Source organism: Squalius cephalus, assembly GCF_949319135.1.
Source record: "Squalius cephalus genome assembly, chromosome: 1".
NCBI lineage: Eukaryota > Metazoa > Chordata > Actinopteri > Cypriniformes > Leuciscidae > Squalius > Squalius cephalus.
In genome coordinates this window covers 21,198,953-21,218,487 of record NC_137122.1, presented here as the reverse complement: position 1 = coordinate 21,218,487, position 19,535 = coordinate 21,198,953, and the positions used below count along the sequence as shown (strand labels likewise).

Here is a 19,535-nt window from a genome sequence, read left to right as displayed (position 1 = left end):
TAAGGAAAAACATATTTTAATAAACAAAAGTAAACTGAATGTAACAATTACAAGTCTGATAAGAATAATAATGTAAAAACAAGTAACAGAATAAGTAAAAATAAAAGGTTCAGTAGGAAATAAACTTGAAAATGAAATAAACACATGAATCTAAGTACTACTTTTAAAATATGACTAAGTATTGTATCTAAGTGATGAAATATGAAGTATAATAAAATAAGTAATGTAAGGAAGTAAGGTATATTGCGAATGCATGATGTCTTAAGTATTGCTATGCATGGGACAGCAAAAAAATTGCTATGCAATAGACATTTTATAGGTTGTGTCTACATGACTATAAGGTTCTGGAAAGTACCTGGGCTTTCCAGTACCTAGTTGCCAAATGTTTAAGATATTTAAAGACCCTGGGGGCCAAAAAGCTTTCTTGTAGACACTCGAGAGCAAAGTGCACCCTCAGATCAGGTCACTAACATTCTTGCTCATCACACAGGAACACCCCCAGTGAGCTATTGTCGTTTCAACACCACTTGGGATGTTCATTTAACTGATGAATGTAATAGAAACCCATTTATGACTGTGATCTGAGGAGAATCTTGAAGGAGATGTTAGAGTCTCACTCTTTATTTTGAGCCATTAGATGTATTTATCCAAACTTTCAACGGCATCCTGTTTAGAGTATTTTCTCCATTCAACTGGTATCTCACCACTCTCCTCAAAAGTTTTATTGTAGTATTTCTCCAGATCTTTCTGGAATCTGCACACAAACCACTTCCAGTAGGGCAGCTCAGAGAGATCAGGGGTGATGCTCCAGTCTGCATAAACTCCTCCTGCTGTTCTGTAATCTCTACAAGGGAACCTTGCATCTGGTGTATAAAAATACTGATCACTTGCCACTAAATTTGTACAAATATCAGCACAGAGATTCTTTGTTGAATGGGAACATGTGCCATTAATTCCTCTCACTCTGTGGAAAGCAACGCTGTGATCTCCATGATGGTTTTCTATGATGTTGCAGCAGACTGCTTTACAGAACGGACACTGAACCCAACAGCACTGACAGAGGTGATCAGTCAGAAGCTCACCTGGTCTGAACTTATAGTCCAGATTTGCTGGAAAAGTCTTTCCGTTCAATCTACTACTGATGTCTGACATTATTGCAGGAAGTTCTTTTCTTATCACATCTTCTAGGAGGTTGAAATCATCAACATCATGTTTCACTGCTCTGAGGTCTTTTTCAGTGAAGATCAGCACATCTGAGAGCTGCTGTGTGAAACTCTTCAACCACAAACCAACATTTCCTCTGTTCACTTGAACATGTTCAGTAGATTCATGCGCTGCTTTCATGATTTTCTGCTGCAGGAGTTTAATGTTCTCCTTCATCTTGGGTAAAACACTGACACTGAACTTATCAGTGATGTACCGACTGACTTCATCTCTGATGAAACTCTTGAAGTGCTCTCTGGGATTTTCAACATAGTTCATGTATTTGTCAAAATCCTCCTCTTCTGCCAGTGTCTTCAGGATGTGTTTCTCCAGATTTGATCTGTTTCCATTCAGTGATTCACAGTTTTTCATTATTTCATCTGCCAGATCTCTGGCAGTCTTCTTGTAGACACTCTGCTCAATGGGCTCTTTAAGTTTCTGACAAATAATCTCACCAAAAATAACAGCTGATGTTGCTCCATGACAGTATTTCTGGAAAATACTGTAGTATTGTTCTCTCTTTTTAACACATATTGTTTCCCTGAACAGTGTGTGTTGGTCAATGATCATCTTAATTTCTCTCTTACAGATGGAATAAACCAAATCCACAAAGAATTCATTCTTGAACTCATATTTCTCTGATCCTTCCTGATGTTCTGTTACTTTTCTCTTGATGTAATCTGTAAGTAGTTGAATGCAGCTGATGTTGTAGCCCATCTTTGAAATATTAAATGATTCAATCATTCTGTCTGTCTGCTGAATGACATCTGTGACTAATGATCTTATTTGTGTTTCATCCTCTTTAGAGAGACTGTGACTAAATGTCTCTTTAGCTGACCTGTAGGCATTTGTGAAAGATCCTGTAAATCCACTGGTTTTCTTTAACTGTACATAATCTGCATAACTGGTCACACAGAAAATATCCTTCCTCTTCCTCTTCCCTACAGGAGCACTTTCATATACATCACTGAGGATCTCTCTCACATCTGTCTTTATGTCAATCTCTCTGATTGCAGGAGTGTCTCTGATTATCTTCTTCCAGAACAAATCAAACTTTTTCTTCAGTGTTTGTTCATCATTTGTTTTGTCTTTGAGTTGTAAGGCAAGTTCTTTGCTCTTTTCATAGAGAGTGTTTTCAAGATGTTTCCTCTGAGATTCAATGATTTTCTTCAGGTCTCGCTGCTGAATAATCCCATTTAATTTTTTCTTTGTTTCTCCCACAATGTTTTCCTGAATCTCTTTTATTTTAATTTCAAATGATGATTTCCACTGAATCAGTATATCTGCATCTGTGTCTTTCTCAAAGAATTCTGACATTGATTTCTCCACTTCTTCACTTGTCTTCTTCAGTTCTGTTTGAAGATCAGATTCCTCAACGTCATAAAATGCTCTATTTTCTATTTTGTTTTGTAGTTTGTTCTCAGTTTCAATCATGGCACTGTGAAGAGTCCAGGACCACTTGCTGTATTTTGTCTCCAGTTTCCTATAGGCTGAAATCTCCAGAGAATTTCTGAAGCTGAAGATGAATCGTTCATTCAGTAAAGCCTCCCAGAGATCTTTAATACGATCTTTTAAGTCTATCAGCATTGTTCCGTGTGACTTTGAAGCATGAGACACAATAGACTTCTTTAGTTCTTGAATATTCTCACAGTATGATGGGTTTGGTGGTGCCATGGGTGGGTTTCCCTCCCAGAGCTGAGCAAAATACTTCACATCATTCTGAACATCAAATCTAATGACATCAATAAAACGCTCTGCATCATAGTCTTCCTCTTTAGCAGCGAGTTTTGTCATATCATCCAGTGTCTGCAGCAGTCGTCTCCTTCCCTCCTCATTTTTCTCGCCAACTGTGACGTCTGAAACGTTCTGATGCACAAACACACAGCTGGGATTCAGTCTGACCTTCTTCATCCTCAGGAAGGCCTGAACAACAATCTGAAGAATGTCCTGCATCTCAGATGGGTTTTCACCAAAGATGCTGATCAAGGTCAGGTTTGCAAGACCAACAACAAATGTTGCCAATTCATTCTCATGATGTCTTGTTGAACTTCCAGCCAGTTCTAGAGCTCGAAGACCCTCAGTATCAACAACCAGTATATAGTCAAAGTTCATCTGTGTTTTCATCTCGTCTGAGACTTTGACCAGCTGCATGAAAGCTCCTCTGGTGAGCCTGCCAGCACTGACGGCAAACTGGAGTCCAAACATGGCATTCAGCATGGTGGATTTCCCAGAGCTCTGAATCCCTAAAACTGACAGCACAAAGACTCTCTGGTCTCCCAGTTTCTGGATGAGTTTATCTAGAACAGCAGAGATCCAGATCACAGGAACATGAGCAGCATCTCCATCCATCAGCTCCAGTGGAAATCCAGAGATCATCATCTCTGCTGCAAGACTCGGGAGAGAAGAGAAGTCAAACTGCAGATCTTTCTTGTTTTTCTTCACAGATGAACATGATTCATAGATCTGACCGATCTCCCTCATGATGTGCTCCAAACCAAAGGCTGCAGCTTGAAGTTCCTCAGATATTTTCTCAAGTTCAGTTTGTTCAGCTTTGAGTTGCTCAAATTTATCATTGTTCTCTTTCAGTTTTAAGACTATTGACCACTTTTCATTACACTTGTGACGCAGATCGGAAAGGTCAGCTGATGAATGTTCATCCAGGAATATTGTGAGACATTTAATGAAAAACATTTTATTTGACACAGTTGAGTTCATTTGCTTAATGAAGAACTTCATAAACTCACTGATGTCAGATTCATGCTGCTGTTCACGGAATTTCTTCATCTCATTTTGTTTTCTACTGATGTCCATTTCTATCTTATCTCCTCGAGGTCGATGTAGTTCTTTGTTCTTCTGACTCCACTGATGCCACAGTTTCCCCTGATGAGGCAGAAATGATTCTTTGATTTCTGTCAGATCTTTCTTCTCCAGTAAACTCATCATCTGCTGTGCTGCTTCTCGTCCTCTCCTGCAGTCTTCATCATCTTCCTCATCTACTCTGATGTCTGAGTGTTCAGACACATCTTCAAGTCTGAAAGTGGAAGATGATTCTGAGAGACAGTCATTTATAGCTCTACTGAGTTCTTCAGATACTTCTGACTGATTTCTGTCTTTCAGACCAATCTTGTATTTTCCTTTCCGTTTCTCAATGAGAGTTGAAACATCCTCAGTAAAAAGACAAATTAGTGGCTTTGAGCATTTGTAGAGTTTTTGAACTTTTATCATGCTTCTGTCATTCATGTCCAGTCGTGTTAGGAGAACAACATTGACTGAGGCCATTTCAGTGAGGATCTGCAGCTGTTTCTCATGGTCTCCTGCATCACCGTGTAGATTACAGAACGCAACACAGTCAGTGAATTTATCATCATATGATCCAGAGGGGCAGAACCAGGCGATCTCCACTACTCCATCCATCAGGACTCTGGTTCTGCTGCTGCCTGGGCAGTTCCTGTGGAAGAACGTGTTGTGTTTCTCATTGATCAGACTGTTCATCAGCTGAGACTTGGAGGAAGACACAGAGCCAAACCTGAAGAAAGACACCATTGGAGTTTGTGCCTTGTAGACCGGATGGGTTTGACTGATGATCTCATTGTTGGTGTTTCTCATCTTCCAGCTCTTGTTGATTTGTCTGAATGTCCAGAGAGGAAACTCAATCTGTTGTGTGTCTGGATCAGGAACCAGCAGAGGCAGAGCGTACTGACACTGGGACAGTTTAGTGACCATCAGCTGCTTCAGGAAACCATCAGCACAATCAAACGCAGCCATCTGAACATCCATTGGGTGGATTCGCTCAGAATGATTTGACCCTTCATTAGACAAAAACATTTCTTCAAAAAATTCACACTCATATTTAGATGAGTCATTATCTCTCTGTTGTATTTGACCCCATTCATTGGCCTCATTAACATGAATATATCTTGCTCTGTAGTTCATCATCAGTAGTTTTTGTATGAAAGTCTGAACCAGCTCCTCTTCAGCACAAGATTCATGGGACTGTAATGAATGTTCAGTTATCTGAAGAACATCTGCAGCTCTCAGTTTATTGTGGCGCCTGTGAAGATGAAGTCTCTGAAATAGATGTGCTGTGACTTCTGCTCTTCCAATGTCATTGTTTTCTCCCTGTTTAAAACACAATGATACAGTCAAGTGAAACAAAAAATAAATGTATTATCATAAACAAAACAATACAGCATGTTTTATTCAGGGTTTTCCAGGTCTTTAAAGTGTGAAATATATGAAAATATTTATTGAGATAATTATGAATAGAAAGGCAATATGTGAACTAGAGCTTTTTAAGTTTAAAATGTTATAATGGATGATCATGAACTAGTTTTCTCCAGGTTTCTCTGAACACTCACCTGTAGTGAACCATCAGTTTTAGAGCAGATCCTCTTCATCTCCTCTTTCTCTCTCTCATATTCCTCTCTCCACTCCTCTCGTCTTCTCTTTAGTTCATCTTCATGTTGTTCTTCAATGAGTTTCGGTTTCTCTTCAAAAGTCTTTTGTTGATCTTCTCTCATGTTTCTTTCTTCTTTCAGTCTCTTCTCTACATCCTCTAGTTGTTCTTGTCTTTCTCTTTCTATTCTCTCTTTCTCTCTGATTATTCCCTCCATTTCACTCTTGAGTCTCTGAATCTCTTCATCAGAAATCAGTTTTTCTCTCTCCCACCTCTTTGTATCCTCCTCTTCTGTTCTCTTTGTTTCTTTGTCATGATTCTGTCGTTCTTCCTCCATCATCATCTTCCTCTTGTTTTCTTCTGCTTTATGTTTAGATTGAAGATCTTCTTTCTCTCTTTCCATTCTCTCTCTCTCTTGTTTCAGTCTCTGATTAAAATCATCCCAAACTCTCTGTTCTCTCTCTCTTCTTTTCTCATCCTCTTCTTCTCTTCTCATCTTTTCCTCTTGTTTCTGTTTCTCCCATTCCTCTCGTTCTCTCTTCATCTCTTCACGGATCTCTCGCTCTTTCTCTTTTATTTGTGCTTTATATTGATCTTCTCTTTCTATATATTCTTCATTTTTCTTCCTCTCATTCTCAATTTTGTTCTCCAGTCTGTCTATTTCTGTGTTGTATTTGATCTGAAGTTTCTCTTTTTCTTCCTTCATTTCTGCTATTTCATGTTTAAATGTCTCTCGTTCTCGTCTCATCTCGTCTTGTATCTCTCTCTGATGTTTCTCTTGTTCTCTTATTTCATTTTTGAGTTCTTCTCTTCTCTTTATCTCTTTGTCATGATTATTTTGTTCTTCCTCCAGTTTCTGTTTCTCCCATTCCTCTCGTTCTCTCTTCATCTCTTCACGGATCTCTCGCTCTTTCTCTTTTATTTGTGCTTTATATTGATCTTCTCTTTCTATATATTCTTCTTTTTTCTTCCTCTCATTCTCAATTTTGTTCTCCAGTCTGTCTATTTCTGTGTTGTGTTTGATCTGAAGTTTCTCTTTTTCTTCATTCATTTCTGCTATTTCATGTTTAAATGTCTCTCGTTCTCGTCTCATCTCGTCTTGTATCTCTCTCTGATGTTTCTCTTGTTCTCTTATTTCATTTTTGAGTTCTTCTCTTCTCTTTATCTCTTTGTCATGATTATTTTGTTCTTCCTCCATCATCATCTTCATTCTCTCTTTCTCCTCTTTTAGTTTGTCCACCAGTTCTTCTCTTTCTCTGACTCTGTCCATCAGGATCTTCATCTGTTGTTCTTGTTTCTCTCTCTCCATCTGTCTGAACATCTTACACGAGTAGAAACTCCCTCCGTTTGCTTTCAGCATGTCGTCTATCTTCTCCAGTAGATCAGACACCTGTGTTCGGTCTCCAGTCTGGTTATTATTGAACACATGATATCTGTTTCCACACGCTTCAATCAGGTTTCTGATCACAGATCCAGGTTTCCCCAAACACTGATCAATGGTTTTGTTCTTCAGAAAATCTCCTCTGGTGAAGAGCACCATAGTGAACATTAAAGATTTCTCACCAAACGTGTCTTGGATGATCTTCACTGATTTTTGTTCTTCTTTAGTGAATCGTCCCAGTGGAATCAATAGGAGAAACACATGCGGTCCAGGCAGGATCATGGAGATGCAGTGTCTGATTTCTCTCTGGATCTCTTCATTAGTGAGTTCAGTATCAAACAGTCCTGGAGTGTCGATCACAGTAACACGTCGGCCGTTGATTTCAGATGTTCCTCTTTGACTCTCAGTGGTCACTGATTCAAAAGATTGTTCTGCTTTAAAAGCGTTTCTTCCTAAGATGGTGTTTCCAGTTGCACTTTTCCCAACTCCAGTTTTTCCCAGAAGCACAATCCTCAGATCATCTTCTCTCTCTCTGAGTTTTTCTTCTCTTCTCTTTTTCTCTTTGTCATAATTCTGTCTTTCTTCCTCCATTATAATCTTTATTCTCTCTTTCTCTCTGATTATTCCCTCCATTTCACTCTTGAGTCTCTGAATCTCTTCATCAGAAATCAGTTTTTCTTTTTCCCACCTCTTTTTATCCTCCTCTTCTCTTCTCTTTCTCTCTTTGTCATGATTTTGTCGTTCTTCCTCCATCATCATCTTCATCTTGTTTTCTTCTGCTTCATGTTTAGATTGAAGATCTTCTTTCTCTCTTTCCATTCTCTCTCTCTGTTGTTTCAGTCTCTCATTAAATTCATCCCAAACTCTCTGTTCTCTCTCTCTTCTTTTCTCATCCTCTTCTTCTCTTCTCATCTTTTCCTCCATTTTCTGTTTCTCCCATTCCTCTCGTTCTCTCTTCATCTCTTCACGGATCTCTCGTTCTTTCTCTTTTATTTGTGTTTTATATTGATCTTCTCTTTCTATATATTCTTTATTTTTCTTCCTCTCATTCTCAATTTTGTTCTCCAGTCTGTCTATTTCTGTGTTGTATTTGATCTGAAGTTTCTCTTTTTCTTCCTTCATTTCTGCTATTTCATGTTTAAATGTCTCTCGTTCTCGTCTCATCTCGTCTTGTATCTCTCTCTGATGTTTCTCTTGTTCTCTTATTAGGGCCCAAGCCCTGAAAGGGCGAAGAGCCCTATTGTTTCCGGTAGGATTATTTATTATTATTATTATTATTATTTTGTCAACCTTTTGGGCACTTTTGGGGCCCTTAACATGCTCAAAAACTCTTGAAATTTTGCACACACATCAGAACCTGCGGCCATCAGGGCCGGACTGAAGCTGGTACCCGGGCGTGGCACGGGGGCTCGACAGCGCCCCCTGGAATGGTGTCCGAAAACTTGGTCTATAAATCAAACACGCTTGCATATAATAATATGAAACTCAGTACACATATAGATCTCATCGGGCCGAACAACTTTCGTGCTCTAAGTTTTACACCAGCCCAACAGGAAGTCAACTATTATGGGTTGTTTGAAAAACGCATCCTCTGGAATTTGAAATACTCCTCCTAGAATATTCGTCCAATCACAACCAAACTCGGTGTGCATGAAGTCAAGACATTGAGGATGCTAAATTGCGGACGGATTTTTGATATCTCGAACGGTTTGGCTGTGGCGAGGAAACGAATTTATGGCGATTAATGGGACACAGGAAGTGTGTTATAACTTCTGCATACATTAACTGATCTTGATGAAACTTTCGCAGTGTGTTTGTTGTAAGAGGCCGATCACAAGGATGTGACTATTGTGAGTCAAAGTTATAGCGCCACCAACTGGCAGCAGGAAGTGTGTCACTTTCAAAATGCTTTGAAGTCACCCTCTTAATTTTACACGATTTGCTTCAAACTTTATATGTATAATGTAAACACACGGCAGATGTAGACCTGTGAAAGGATTATTGATATCTTAGATACTGTTGCCGTGGCAACGCATCAAATTTTAATATTCTTTTCGGATGCGTTTGAGACTCTTAACATGCTTGAAATTGGATGAAACTCGACAGACACATAACACTTATTAGCCAGTAGACATGTGAAAAGTTTCAGAAACGGGCGTGGCAGGGGGGCTCAACAGCGCCCTCTTGAACAGGGTCTGAAAACTTGGTCCATATATCAAACACGCTTGCATGAATTAATATGAAACTCGGTACACATATAGATTTCATGGGGCCGAACAACTTTCCCTCTGTCAAGTTTCACGCCAGCCCAACAGGAAGTCGGCTATTATGGGTTGTTTGGAAAACGCTTGCTGTGGAATGTGATGTACTCCTCCTAGAGAATTCATTCAATCACCTCCAAACTCAGTCAGCATGAAGTCAAGACATTGAGGATGCTAAATTGCGAACGGATTTTTGATATCTCGAACGGTTTGGCTGTGGCGAGGAATCGAATTTATGGCGAGAAAAGAGAAACACGAAGTGGAATAACTTCTGCATACATTAACTGATCTTGATGAAACTTCAGCAGTGTGTTCGTGGTAAGAGGCCGATCAGATCGATGTAGCTATTGTGAGTCAAAGTTATAGCGCCACCAACTGGCAGCAGGAAGTGTGTCACTTTCAACATGCTTTTGACAAAAGTGGGGGGGTTAGTTTTAACTACAGTAAAGAAAAAATAGTTTGTATATTGTTCTCATCAAGCCGGACAACTTTCTAATTTACATTCAATAGCTCTGGCCATCAGGAAGTCAGATATTTTGGTCTGAATGTGATTTTTTTTGCTAAATCAGCCTCTGAATTTTTAGCCACTCCTCTTAAACTATTTATTTTATTCGTACCAAACTTTTTCAACATGATGAAACTACATTAAATATGCTAAATTGTGAATGGATAATAAATATCTTAAACGGTTTTGCTATGGCGAGGGATTAAAGTAATGTCCAAAAAGGAAACACTAAAAATCTTCTAAAAATGTAATTATATACCATTTATTTCTATATAAAAGTATACAAGTATCGAACTAAACCCATTTTATTCTGTTTTTGCAATTCAAGAAGAATGAAAAAGTTAAAACAGGCTATTTAGTGCTATTTGGTTCAACAAAAAAGCAAACATAGGGCTATACTGCCCTCTTGTGTCCAAAAGGACATCAAAATAGTATATAAAACTTTTTACCAGGTAGGCCAATATTGTATTTAAATATACATTTATTAGGTATGTGTCTGAGGATATTTTCCCACCGGTTAATCGACGTGTGACACGAGTGGGTGCTTTTAAATCGCTAATATAATAGTGAAAGAAAAATAATGATAATGTTGCACACACAAATCACACACATGTGGGAAAGAATAAACAACACTAAACCGCCATTAGGTGTCGCCAGGCATCCATCTTAATAAGCGAGTCATTGATTCATTCGTTCAAACGATTCGTTCGAATGAGTCGATCATGATTAAGACAGATGTTTATGGATTGATCATTCAATCTTTGAGTCAACCGATTCGTTAAAAATGCTGAATCGTTCAGTTATGAGAAAACACGTGATAACTGATGGTTCTGCCGTGATCTTTGTTTAACTATTTTCGCTGCTGAAACAGAACAAAAACAGTCAACATTGCATCTAAAATGTAAGTGACTTAATTGTAACTGTTTATTTGTATGAAATCTAGGGGTGGGAGAAAAAAATTATTCTTAGATGCATCGCGATGCGGACGTGGACGATTCTGAATCGATTCACAAATGTCAAAAAATCGATTCTCTAAAAAAATTTTTTTCTAATAACGTAATATTGACGGAAGGCAAAAGGCGGAACTCTAAGCGGACGTGCGTGCAGTCTGTGGCGCGCACATAACAGAGAAGTTTCTTCTGCTCACCAAGGCTGCATATATTTGATTAAAAATACAAACAAAAACAGTAATATTGTAAAATATTATTCCAATTTAAAACAGCTGCTTTCTATTTTAATATATTTTAAACTGTTATTTATTCCTGTGATCAAAGCTGAGTTTTCAGCATCATTACTCCAGTCGTCACTGTCACATGATCCTTCAGAAATTATTCTAATATGATGATTGATACTCAAGAAACATTCATTATTATTTTAAATGTCGAAAACAGTTGTGTACAGTCTTTGATGAATAGAAAGTTCAAAAGAACAGCATTTATCTGAAATCTAAAGCTTTTGTAACGTTAAACACTACCGCTCAAAAGTTTTGGGTTAGTAATAATTAAAATTTTATTTTTGGGGTAAATAAATAAAATAAATCAGTACTTTTATTTATGAAGGATGAGTTAAACTGATCAACAGTTACAGTAAAGACATTTATAATGTTAAAAATATATATATTTGAAATATATGCTGTTCTTTTGAACTAACATTCATCAAAGCATTTTGAAAAAAAAAATCTGTACACAACTGTTTTCAACATTGAAAATAATAATGAATATTTATTGAGCATCAATCATCATATTAGTATGATTTCTGAAGGATCATGTGACACTGAAACTGGAGTAATGATGCTGAAAACCCAACTTTGATCACAGAAATGAATTACTATGTAAAATATTTAAAAATTGAAAACAGCTGTTTTAAATTGGAATAATATTTCACAATATTACTGTTTTTGTTTGTATTTTTAATCAATAAATGCAGCCTTGGTGAGCAGAAGAGACTTCTCCTAAAAACATTAAAAATCTTACTGACCCCAAACTTTTGAACAATAATATATATATATATATATATATATATATATATATATATATATATATATATATATATACACATATATATGTATGTGTGTGTATGTATGTATATATATATATATATATATATATATATATATATATATATATAAATATAGCTGCGAGCAGCGATGGAGGGCCCAAGCCGGCGGTACCGCCACCCCGGTGCCTTTAGGTAACTAAAGGCACCGGGGTTGCGGTGCCACCGGCTTGGGCCCGTAATCGCTGCTCGCAGCTATATTTATATATATATTTTCATTTTTGAGTTCTTCTCTTCTCTTTATCTCTTTGTCATGATTATTTTGTTCTTCCTCCATCGTCATCTTCATTCTCTCTTTCTCCTCTTTTAGTTTGTCCACCAGTTCTTCTCTTTCTCTGACTCTCTCCAATAGGATCTTCATCTGTTGTTCTTGTTTTTCTCTCTCCATCTGTCTGGACATCTTACACGAGTAGAAACTCCCTCCATTTGCTTCCACCATGTCGTCTATCTTCTCCAGTAGATCAGACACCTGTGTTCGGTCTTCACTCTTTGTTGAACCTGTAAAAGAGGAAAGAGGTGATAATTGGTTCTTGATAAATGACGTTCCACTGAAGAAAGTATATTGAAGAAGAACAAGGACATTGTCTCAACTTCAGACAGACAGTTTAGTACCACTTGAAATAGTATTGGACTGGTTTCCTGGTCATTACCTTGTGAGAGTAAATGTGTCTGTAATGATTGCTGCTGCAAATGTGTTTCACAAACACACTATCACAGCGGCCAATCAAGACGAAATATCTAATAAGAGTTAAGAGCCCAACTAATGGAAACACTAATCACTCTTATGGTGACTTCACATGAAACACAGAGTTAAACCCGTTAATTCTCAATAAAACTTCTGTAGACGTCTGACAGAAATAAAGTCAGTCTGGTTAGTAATAAGTGAAGCTGGTAATGCTGTTTGTGGAGTTGTTTAATCCTCCTCTGCTGAGATCTTCACAGATTTAATGTCTTCTTTTCTCTTCAGTTGATTTCATCTGAGGCTGTGGCTGAAGTCAGTTGTAGTTCTTGTGTTTCTCTTTTCTTCAATGATTCTGCTTGTTGCCTTAATTTAATTAATCCCTTAATTATCTATTTAACTTTAACTCTGATTCAGAGTTACTTTACACTTTTTAGAGTGGGTGCAAATGTTCTCTGAGTAGAGTTAATTTAGCTCTGGGATTTTGCTGTGCATAAAGCTATCACTTGCAGGCAGAAACAGTGGTGAATGGTACAATATTTATATTGTCATTGATATCGTTATCGCAATAAATACCAGAAAATATTGTGATATAGTTTTAAGTCCATATTGCCCATCCCTAATTTATAAGTCTCTTCTCATGCTGATTGGATAGATCATTTGAACATGCTCCTCCCAAACTTTGTCAATAAAACATAATTTATAAGAAAAAAAAAAGTTAATCCATGGGTCATTTATAGTGTGATTTTGACATACAGTGTTATCTTCCTTAAGTCATTTTTAGTTATGTAATTTGATTATGCATTGATGAAAAAGCAAACACATCTATAGCTTAAGAGGGAGGGGATCTAGTACTCTGGAATAACCACTAGAATCAGGAATCACTGTGATCAAGAGTGACTAATTGTGTGATGCCATTGCCACATGAATGTTTTTATGTTTTATTAATTCTTCAAAGCCACATCTGTAGGAATAAAACCTGTGATCATGATTTACCCCCCATCGGTTTTGAAATGGCTCCAACAGGCTCTGGATCTTCAGTACTGCCCTCAGCCTGAGCTGTGTGAGGAAAAAAAAGAGGTCAGGATGAAAATACAGTAACAATAAACCACTCAAACACAACATAGCAAAAAGGAAGGTTTGAGATTCGGAGGTTCAGAGATTTCATGTCTTCTTTTGTCTTCAGTTGATTTAATCTAAGGGTGGGGCTGAAGTCAGTTGTACACTCTAAAAAGTTCTATGTTGGCTTTAATTAACTTTTTTATGTCAACGGGTCCCACATAATTAGGTTAAGTTGGATTTATGTAACATTATTTATTTCAATTAACTTAAATTAATTACATAAGGTTAATCCAATTCCGTTTAGTTGATCAAGGTTAACAGTCTTAATTTTGTCCAAAATAATTAAATTAATTAAGTTCAATTATCCTAAAATTAATATTTTTTACATTCAACCAAAACAAATAATCCAGTTTCACACAGCAACAACTCCAGTGTTAAATGAACTCTCCTGGGAGTTTATATGGCTCCAGACTCAAGAGTGTTAAAGTTAATGAGCTAATTAAGTGATTCATTGAGTGATGATTGATCATTATTGAAAACACCTGATGTTAAGAAGCAGAATAACCAAAGAAGAAAATCTAATTTTTATCAGTGATTCAGGTCAAATTTTGATTATGTCAAAACATATGGAGCTTAAAATATGACAATATGATTTGAATTTGAATTGTGTAAATTTGAATTATTTACAAGTGAAATCTAACAACATTAAATTTTAGGTGGTAGTTTAAATAGTTCTCTTACGAGAGGTCTCTCGTACTGCGTAAGTATCTTATGCTAAGGGAAATCCCTTTTCCACGAGATACTGAAGCCAAGAAAATTATCCTTAATTTTGTATTAAAGGAACACTCCACCGTTTTTTTAAATAGGGCTTATTCACATTCTTTCATACATTTAGATAGGTGGGTAAATGCATTTTTGTCTCAGTGCATGCATTGTTTTAGTTTGACAGGGTCGGCGCTAGCTTAGCTTAGCACAATGAATGGAATCCTTTGTTGCCAGCTAGCATGTCCTGAGTAAAAGTGATAAAAAAAACAAAAAAAACCCACGTAATTACTTCTTGTGGCCTGCGTATTCACAACGAGTACAAATAGCGATGCAGATTAACACTAGGTGATTTCTTAGGCAGATATTGACTTGGGACTATATTATGGGGAAGCACAGGCGAAGCACGGCTACTTAGGCGAAGCACTGCTACTTGGGCGCAGAGATATCACGCAACACATGAAATCCCACGACTTCCGTCAACCGGTGTGAACCGGTGTCCCAACAGTACATGAATGGCGATGAACATGGCTGATTTTGTGTGAGCCAGAACCATACCTATATACAAGAGTTTACAGAAAATGAGTGGAAATAGAACGACAGGAGGAGGTTGCGATCGCTCAACAGCCCGAGGACGTGAGGATGAGAACCAACACGAACTGGTGGTGTGAATGTGGGGGAATATGCCGACTGAAATAGAGTCTGTGCTGTGGCGAGTGGGACAAGTTTCTGCCATCGATAACCAGGCTCAACGTGTCAGATCAAGATGGGCGTGCCCGCAGTTGTGTCACAGCTACCGCAGATGTCACGGCGTTGATTCATCCGGCAGTAACGTTACTCGATTTTTTTTTCCGGTGTGATAAAGTGAACTGGAAAAAACGCCCCACGCCGAATAGACCAAATGGACAGCTGTCCACAGAGTAAGTGATTATTTTAAACATGACACATGTATAGTAAACGTCTCAGGTTACGTATGTAACCCTGGTTCCCTGATAGGGAACGAGACGCTGCGTTTGAGACGCGGTGGGAACGCCCTGCGTGATTGCGTCGTGAAGCACGTGTATAATCAGTCCAATGGAAAGACGAGACGTCATAGGCGGGTGACGTCATCGACCAGGAAACTATAAGGCAGCCCCGCTGACACAGATCGCGTTAGCTTCTGAAAAAGCCTGAAGCAAGTCGGTCAGGGCATGCAGGAAGTATGGCAGGCGAACGCAGCGTCTCGTTCCCTATCAGGGAACCAGGGTTACATACGTAACCTGAGACTTTCCCTTTCAAGGGAACTCGAGCTGCGTTTGAGACGCGGTGGGAACCCCATACCCACTACGCCATAATGCCAAAAGCCCGTTCTGTGTGAAGTCCTTGCGCACACTAAGAATCAAGCAACCTGACCCCAGGAGTGGAGAGGTCTAGATCATAAAACCTGACAAATGTATGTGGTGAGGACCAGCCCGCCGCATTACAAACATCATGAATAGAAACTCCTGATATTAAAGCCTTAGAGGCAGCCATACTCCTCGTAGAATGAGCCCGGACAGCCAAAGGTGAGGGCTGTCCGGCCGCTTCATAAGCCAGTGAGATAGCCTCAACTACCCACTTGCTCATCACCTGTTTAGATGCAGGGCAACCTTTCCTGGTTGACCCAAAGCAGACAAACAATTGTTCCGATTTACGCCACAAGGCAGCTCTGTGGACGTAAGCATCCAAAGCCCGCACAGGGCATAACAGATTAAGATTTTCCTGATCTGGGGTATTAAATGGTGGAGGATGAAAGGCCTGCAGCACTATTGGCCCCGCAAAATTAGTAGGGACCTTAGGGATGTAGCCCGGTCTAGGGTGAAGAAATGCCTTCACCATACCGGGTGCAAACTCCAAACATGAAGGAGCAACCGACAAGGCTTGCAAGTCTCCAATTCTCTTAATAGAAGAAATAGCGAGAAGGAATAAAGTTTTTAGAGTGAGGAACTTTTCTGAAACCTCTTCGATGGGCTCGAAGGGAGCCAAGGCCAGACCCTCAAGTACGATAGCCAAATCCCAAGCCGGTGCTCTAGAGTGCAATGCAGGTCTCAACCTCAAAGTACCACGGAGAAAACGAATAATCAGAGGATCTCTCCCAAGAGAAGTGCCCCCCAGAGGGGTGTGGTAGGCCGATATAGCCGCCACATATACTTTCAAGGTCGAAGGTGATAATCCAGCAGAGAAACGGTCTTGCAAAAAATCAAGAACTGAACCAACAGGGCAGTTAACAGGATCTAGGTGACGTACACCACACCAGGTAGAGAATAATTTCCATTTCAGTGCATAAAGTTTTCTCGTGGAAGGTGCTCTGGAATGGAGAATGGTCTCAACGACCTCAGTCGAGAGACCAGATTCTATAAGCCGGGCCCCCTCAGAGGCCAGGCCCACAGTTTCCACAACTCCGGATTGGGGTGAAGTATTGTGCCCCTTGCTTGGGACAGCAGGTCCCTCCTGACAGGAATCTCCAGGGGAGAGCCGTCCAGAAGAGACACTAAGTCCGAGAACCACACTCGGGACGGCCAGTGAGGGGCTACCAGTAACAGACGGACCCCTTCCCGGCGAACCCTCTCCAGAACACCCGGAAGCATCGATACCGGGGGAAATGCATACAGGCGTAACCTCGGCCACACCTGCACCATCGCATCCAGTCCGAGGGGAGCTGGGTGCGTTAGGGAGAACCACATGGGACAATGTGACGTCTCTGATGATGCAAACAGATCGACTTGAGCTTGACCAAACTTCTCCCACAGGAGCTTCACCACCTCGGGGTGAAGTCTCCACTCCCCGGGCCTCAGCCCCTGCCTCGACAGGATATCCGCTCCCAGATTCTGATGCCCCGGAATATATACTGCCCTCAGTGACAGCAATTTCCCCTGGGCCCAAAGGAGGATCTGATGGGCCTGCCTCCATAAATGACGTGACCTCAGGCCCCCTTGATGGTTGATATAAGAGACCACCGATGTGTTGTCCGTACGGACAAGCACATGGTGACCTCTCAAGTCTGGCAGGAAGTATTTGAGAGCTCGGAATACCGCCATCATTTCTAGCCGATTTATGTGCCAAGAACGTTGATGGTCCTGCCAAAGACCTTTCGCCGAGCGGCCACTCATGACCGCCCCCCATCCCGTGAGGGAAGCATCCGTCGAAAGCGTTACGCGTCGACAAGAAGCCCCCAGCACTGGGCCCTGGGCGAGGAACCAAGGTTTCTTCCACATGACCAAGGCACGAAGGCATCGCCGCGTGACCTTGATTGTGCGAAATGGATTTCCCCTCGGAGAAAACCCCTTGGTCCTGAGCCACCACTGCAGAGGTCTCATGTACAGAAGGCCAAAAGTGATTACGTTGGACGCAGCTGCCATGAGCCCCAACAGTCTCTGAAACTGTTTCACAGTGAGTGACTGGCCTAGTTTTACCCCTTTTACGGCTGTGAGAATCGCAGAAATACGTGCAGGAGACAGATGTGCTTGCATTGTTGTCGAATCCCAAATTACACCTAAAAAAGTGGTCCTCTGAGCTGGAAGGAGCACACTCTTCTTGGCGTTGAGCCGCAACCCCAATCTCTTTATGTGGGACAGAACGACATCTCGATGCCGAACTGCCATCTGCTCTGACTGAGCTAGAATCAACCAATCGTCTAGATAGTTTAATATGCGAATGCCCTGGAGTCTCAGAGGAGCCAGAGCTGCATCCACGCATTTTGTAAAGGTGCGGGGTGATAAACCTAGGCCGAAGGGAAGAACCCGATACTGGTATGCTTCGCCCCCGAAAGCAAACCTCAGGAACTTCCTGTGATGAGGATGGATAGACACATGGAAGTACGCGTCCTTCAAGTCTATTGTGACAAACCAGTCCTCGGACTGAATCTGTGACACAATCTGTTTGAGCGTAAGCATTCTGAACTTTAGTTTCTGAACTCTGCTGTTTAATAGACGCAGATCTAGAATAGGACGCAACCCCCCATCCTTTTTTGGAACAATGAAATAACGGCTGTAAAACCCTGACTCTCTGCTGGGAGGAGAAACCCTTTCTATAGCCCCTTTTTTTAGAAGCGTCAGTACTTCTTGTTCCATAACCAGAGCCTGCTCGGAGTTCACCACTGTGGGAAGTACCCCTTGAAATCTGGGCGGACGAGAACCGAACTGAATTCTGTAACCCTTTTCTATTACATTCAGGACCCACTGCGAAATATTTGGTAGAAGTTTCCACGCTACCAGAAATTCCGCTAAGGGAACCAGTCTCTCGAGACTGGCCTCTGGATTTGGTTGAACAGTCATTTCGGTGCCCTGAAACGGCGAACCGGCAGGGAACAACCGAACTGACCGTTCTACGTCCCTCCTCGGAGGATCGTATGGGGACGCTGACACTTCGGTGCCCTGAAACGGCGAACCGGCAGGGAACAACCGAAGTGGCAGCGCTGCAACTCTCCTCGGAGAATTGCCCCCCAGAGGGCGCCGAGGAGAAACGGTTCCTCGGAACCGTCCCTCCCCGGAGGGGACCACCCTCAGAAGCCTGACAGCCTTGGCGTCAGGACTTCTTCTTAGTCCAAGCTTTCTTAGAGATGACGGTCCTCAGATCCTGTCTACCCCTAACTGGCTTGGACTGTGACCGCCACCCGGACTCCCCAGGTTGTGGAGGAGCCCGAGCGGCGACACTCTGTTTTTGTTGCACTCTGTGCTGCTGTGAGGAGCTTGCAGACGGCCGAGACTGCTCAGATTTAACAACACGAGAAGCAGTCTCGGAGACAATGGACCGGCGAGGAAGAAACTTCTGGAGCGCCGCAGACTGTTTTTTCGTTTCCTGAAACCTATCGACGACACAATTTATAGCGTCGCCGAACAGACTTGTAGGCGAAAGCGGCGCATCCAGAAGAACAGACCTATCTTTATCCTTTATATCTGACAGATTTAACCATAAATGACGTTCTGTGGCCACCAGGGCTGCCATAGACCGACCCACAGATTTGGCCGTCTCCTTGGTGGCCCGCAGAGATAGATCTGTTGCGCGACGTAATTCTCGAATTGTGTCAGCGCTGACTTCCTCACAATTGTCCATGTCTTTCAGCAGGTCAGCCTGGTATGCTTGTAAAATAGACATGGTATGTAAGCATGCCGCGGCTTGACCTGCTGCCGAATATGCTTTACCCACCAGCGAAGATGTAGCTTTTAATGGCTTGGTGGGTAACGTCGGGGCTTTTAGAGATGACGCTGTCTCGG

The 19,535-nt window shown here is 40.8% G+C and overlaps 1 protein-coding gene across 1 annotated transcript; it reads right to left on the bottom strand.

Annotated features, from left to right (window-relative positions):
• On the bottom strand, positions 1-7,948 carry LOC307171284 (interferon-induced very large GTPase 1-like). The gene is made up of 2 exons (XM_079892795.1): positions 5,562-7,948; positions 1-5,322 (listed from the first exon to the last, which is right to left on the bottom strand). The coding sequence occupies exons 1-2, from the start codon at positions 7,938-7,940 to the stop codon at positions 634-636; spliced, it is 7,068 nt and encodes a 2,355-aa protein (XP_079748921.1). The 5' UTR covers positions 7,941-7,948; the 3' UTR covers positions 1-633.
• Between the last annotated feature and the right edge of the window lie 11,587 nt (positions 7,949-19,535).

Bases quoted from the DNA above. Each gene is read 5' to 3' on its own strand.
- LOC307171284 (XM_079892795.1), bottom strand. From the start codon at position 7,940: ATGAAGAGAGAACGAGAGGAATGGGAGAAACAGAAAATGGAGGAAAAG. The intron at 5,323-5,561 runs GTGAGTGTTCAG...TGTTTTAAACAG, and splicing joins AAACTGATGGTTCACTACAG to GGAGAAAACAATGACATTGG.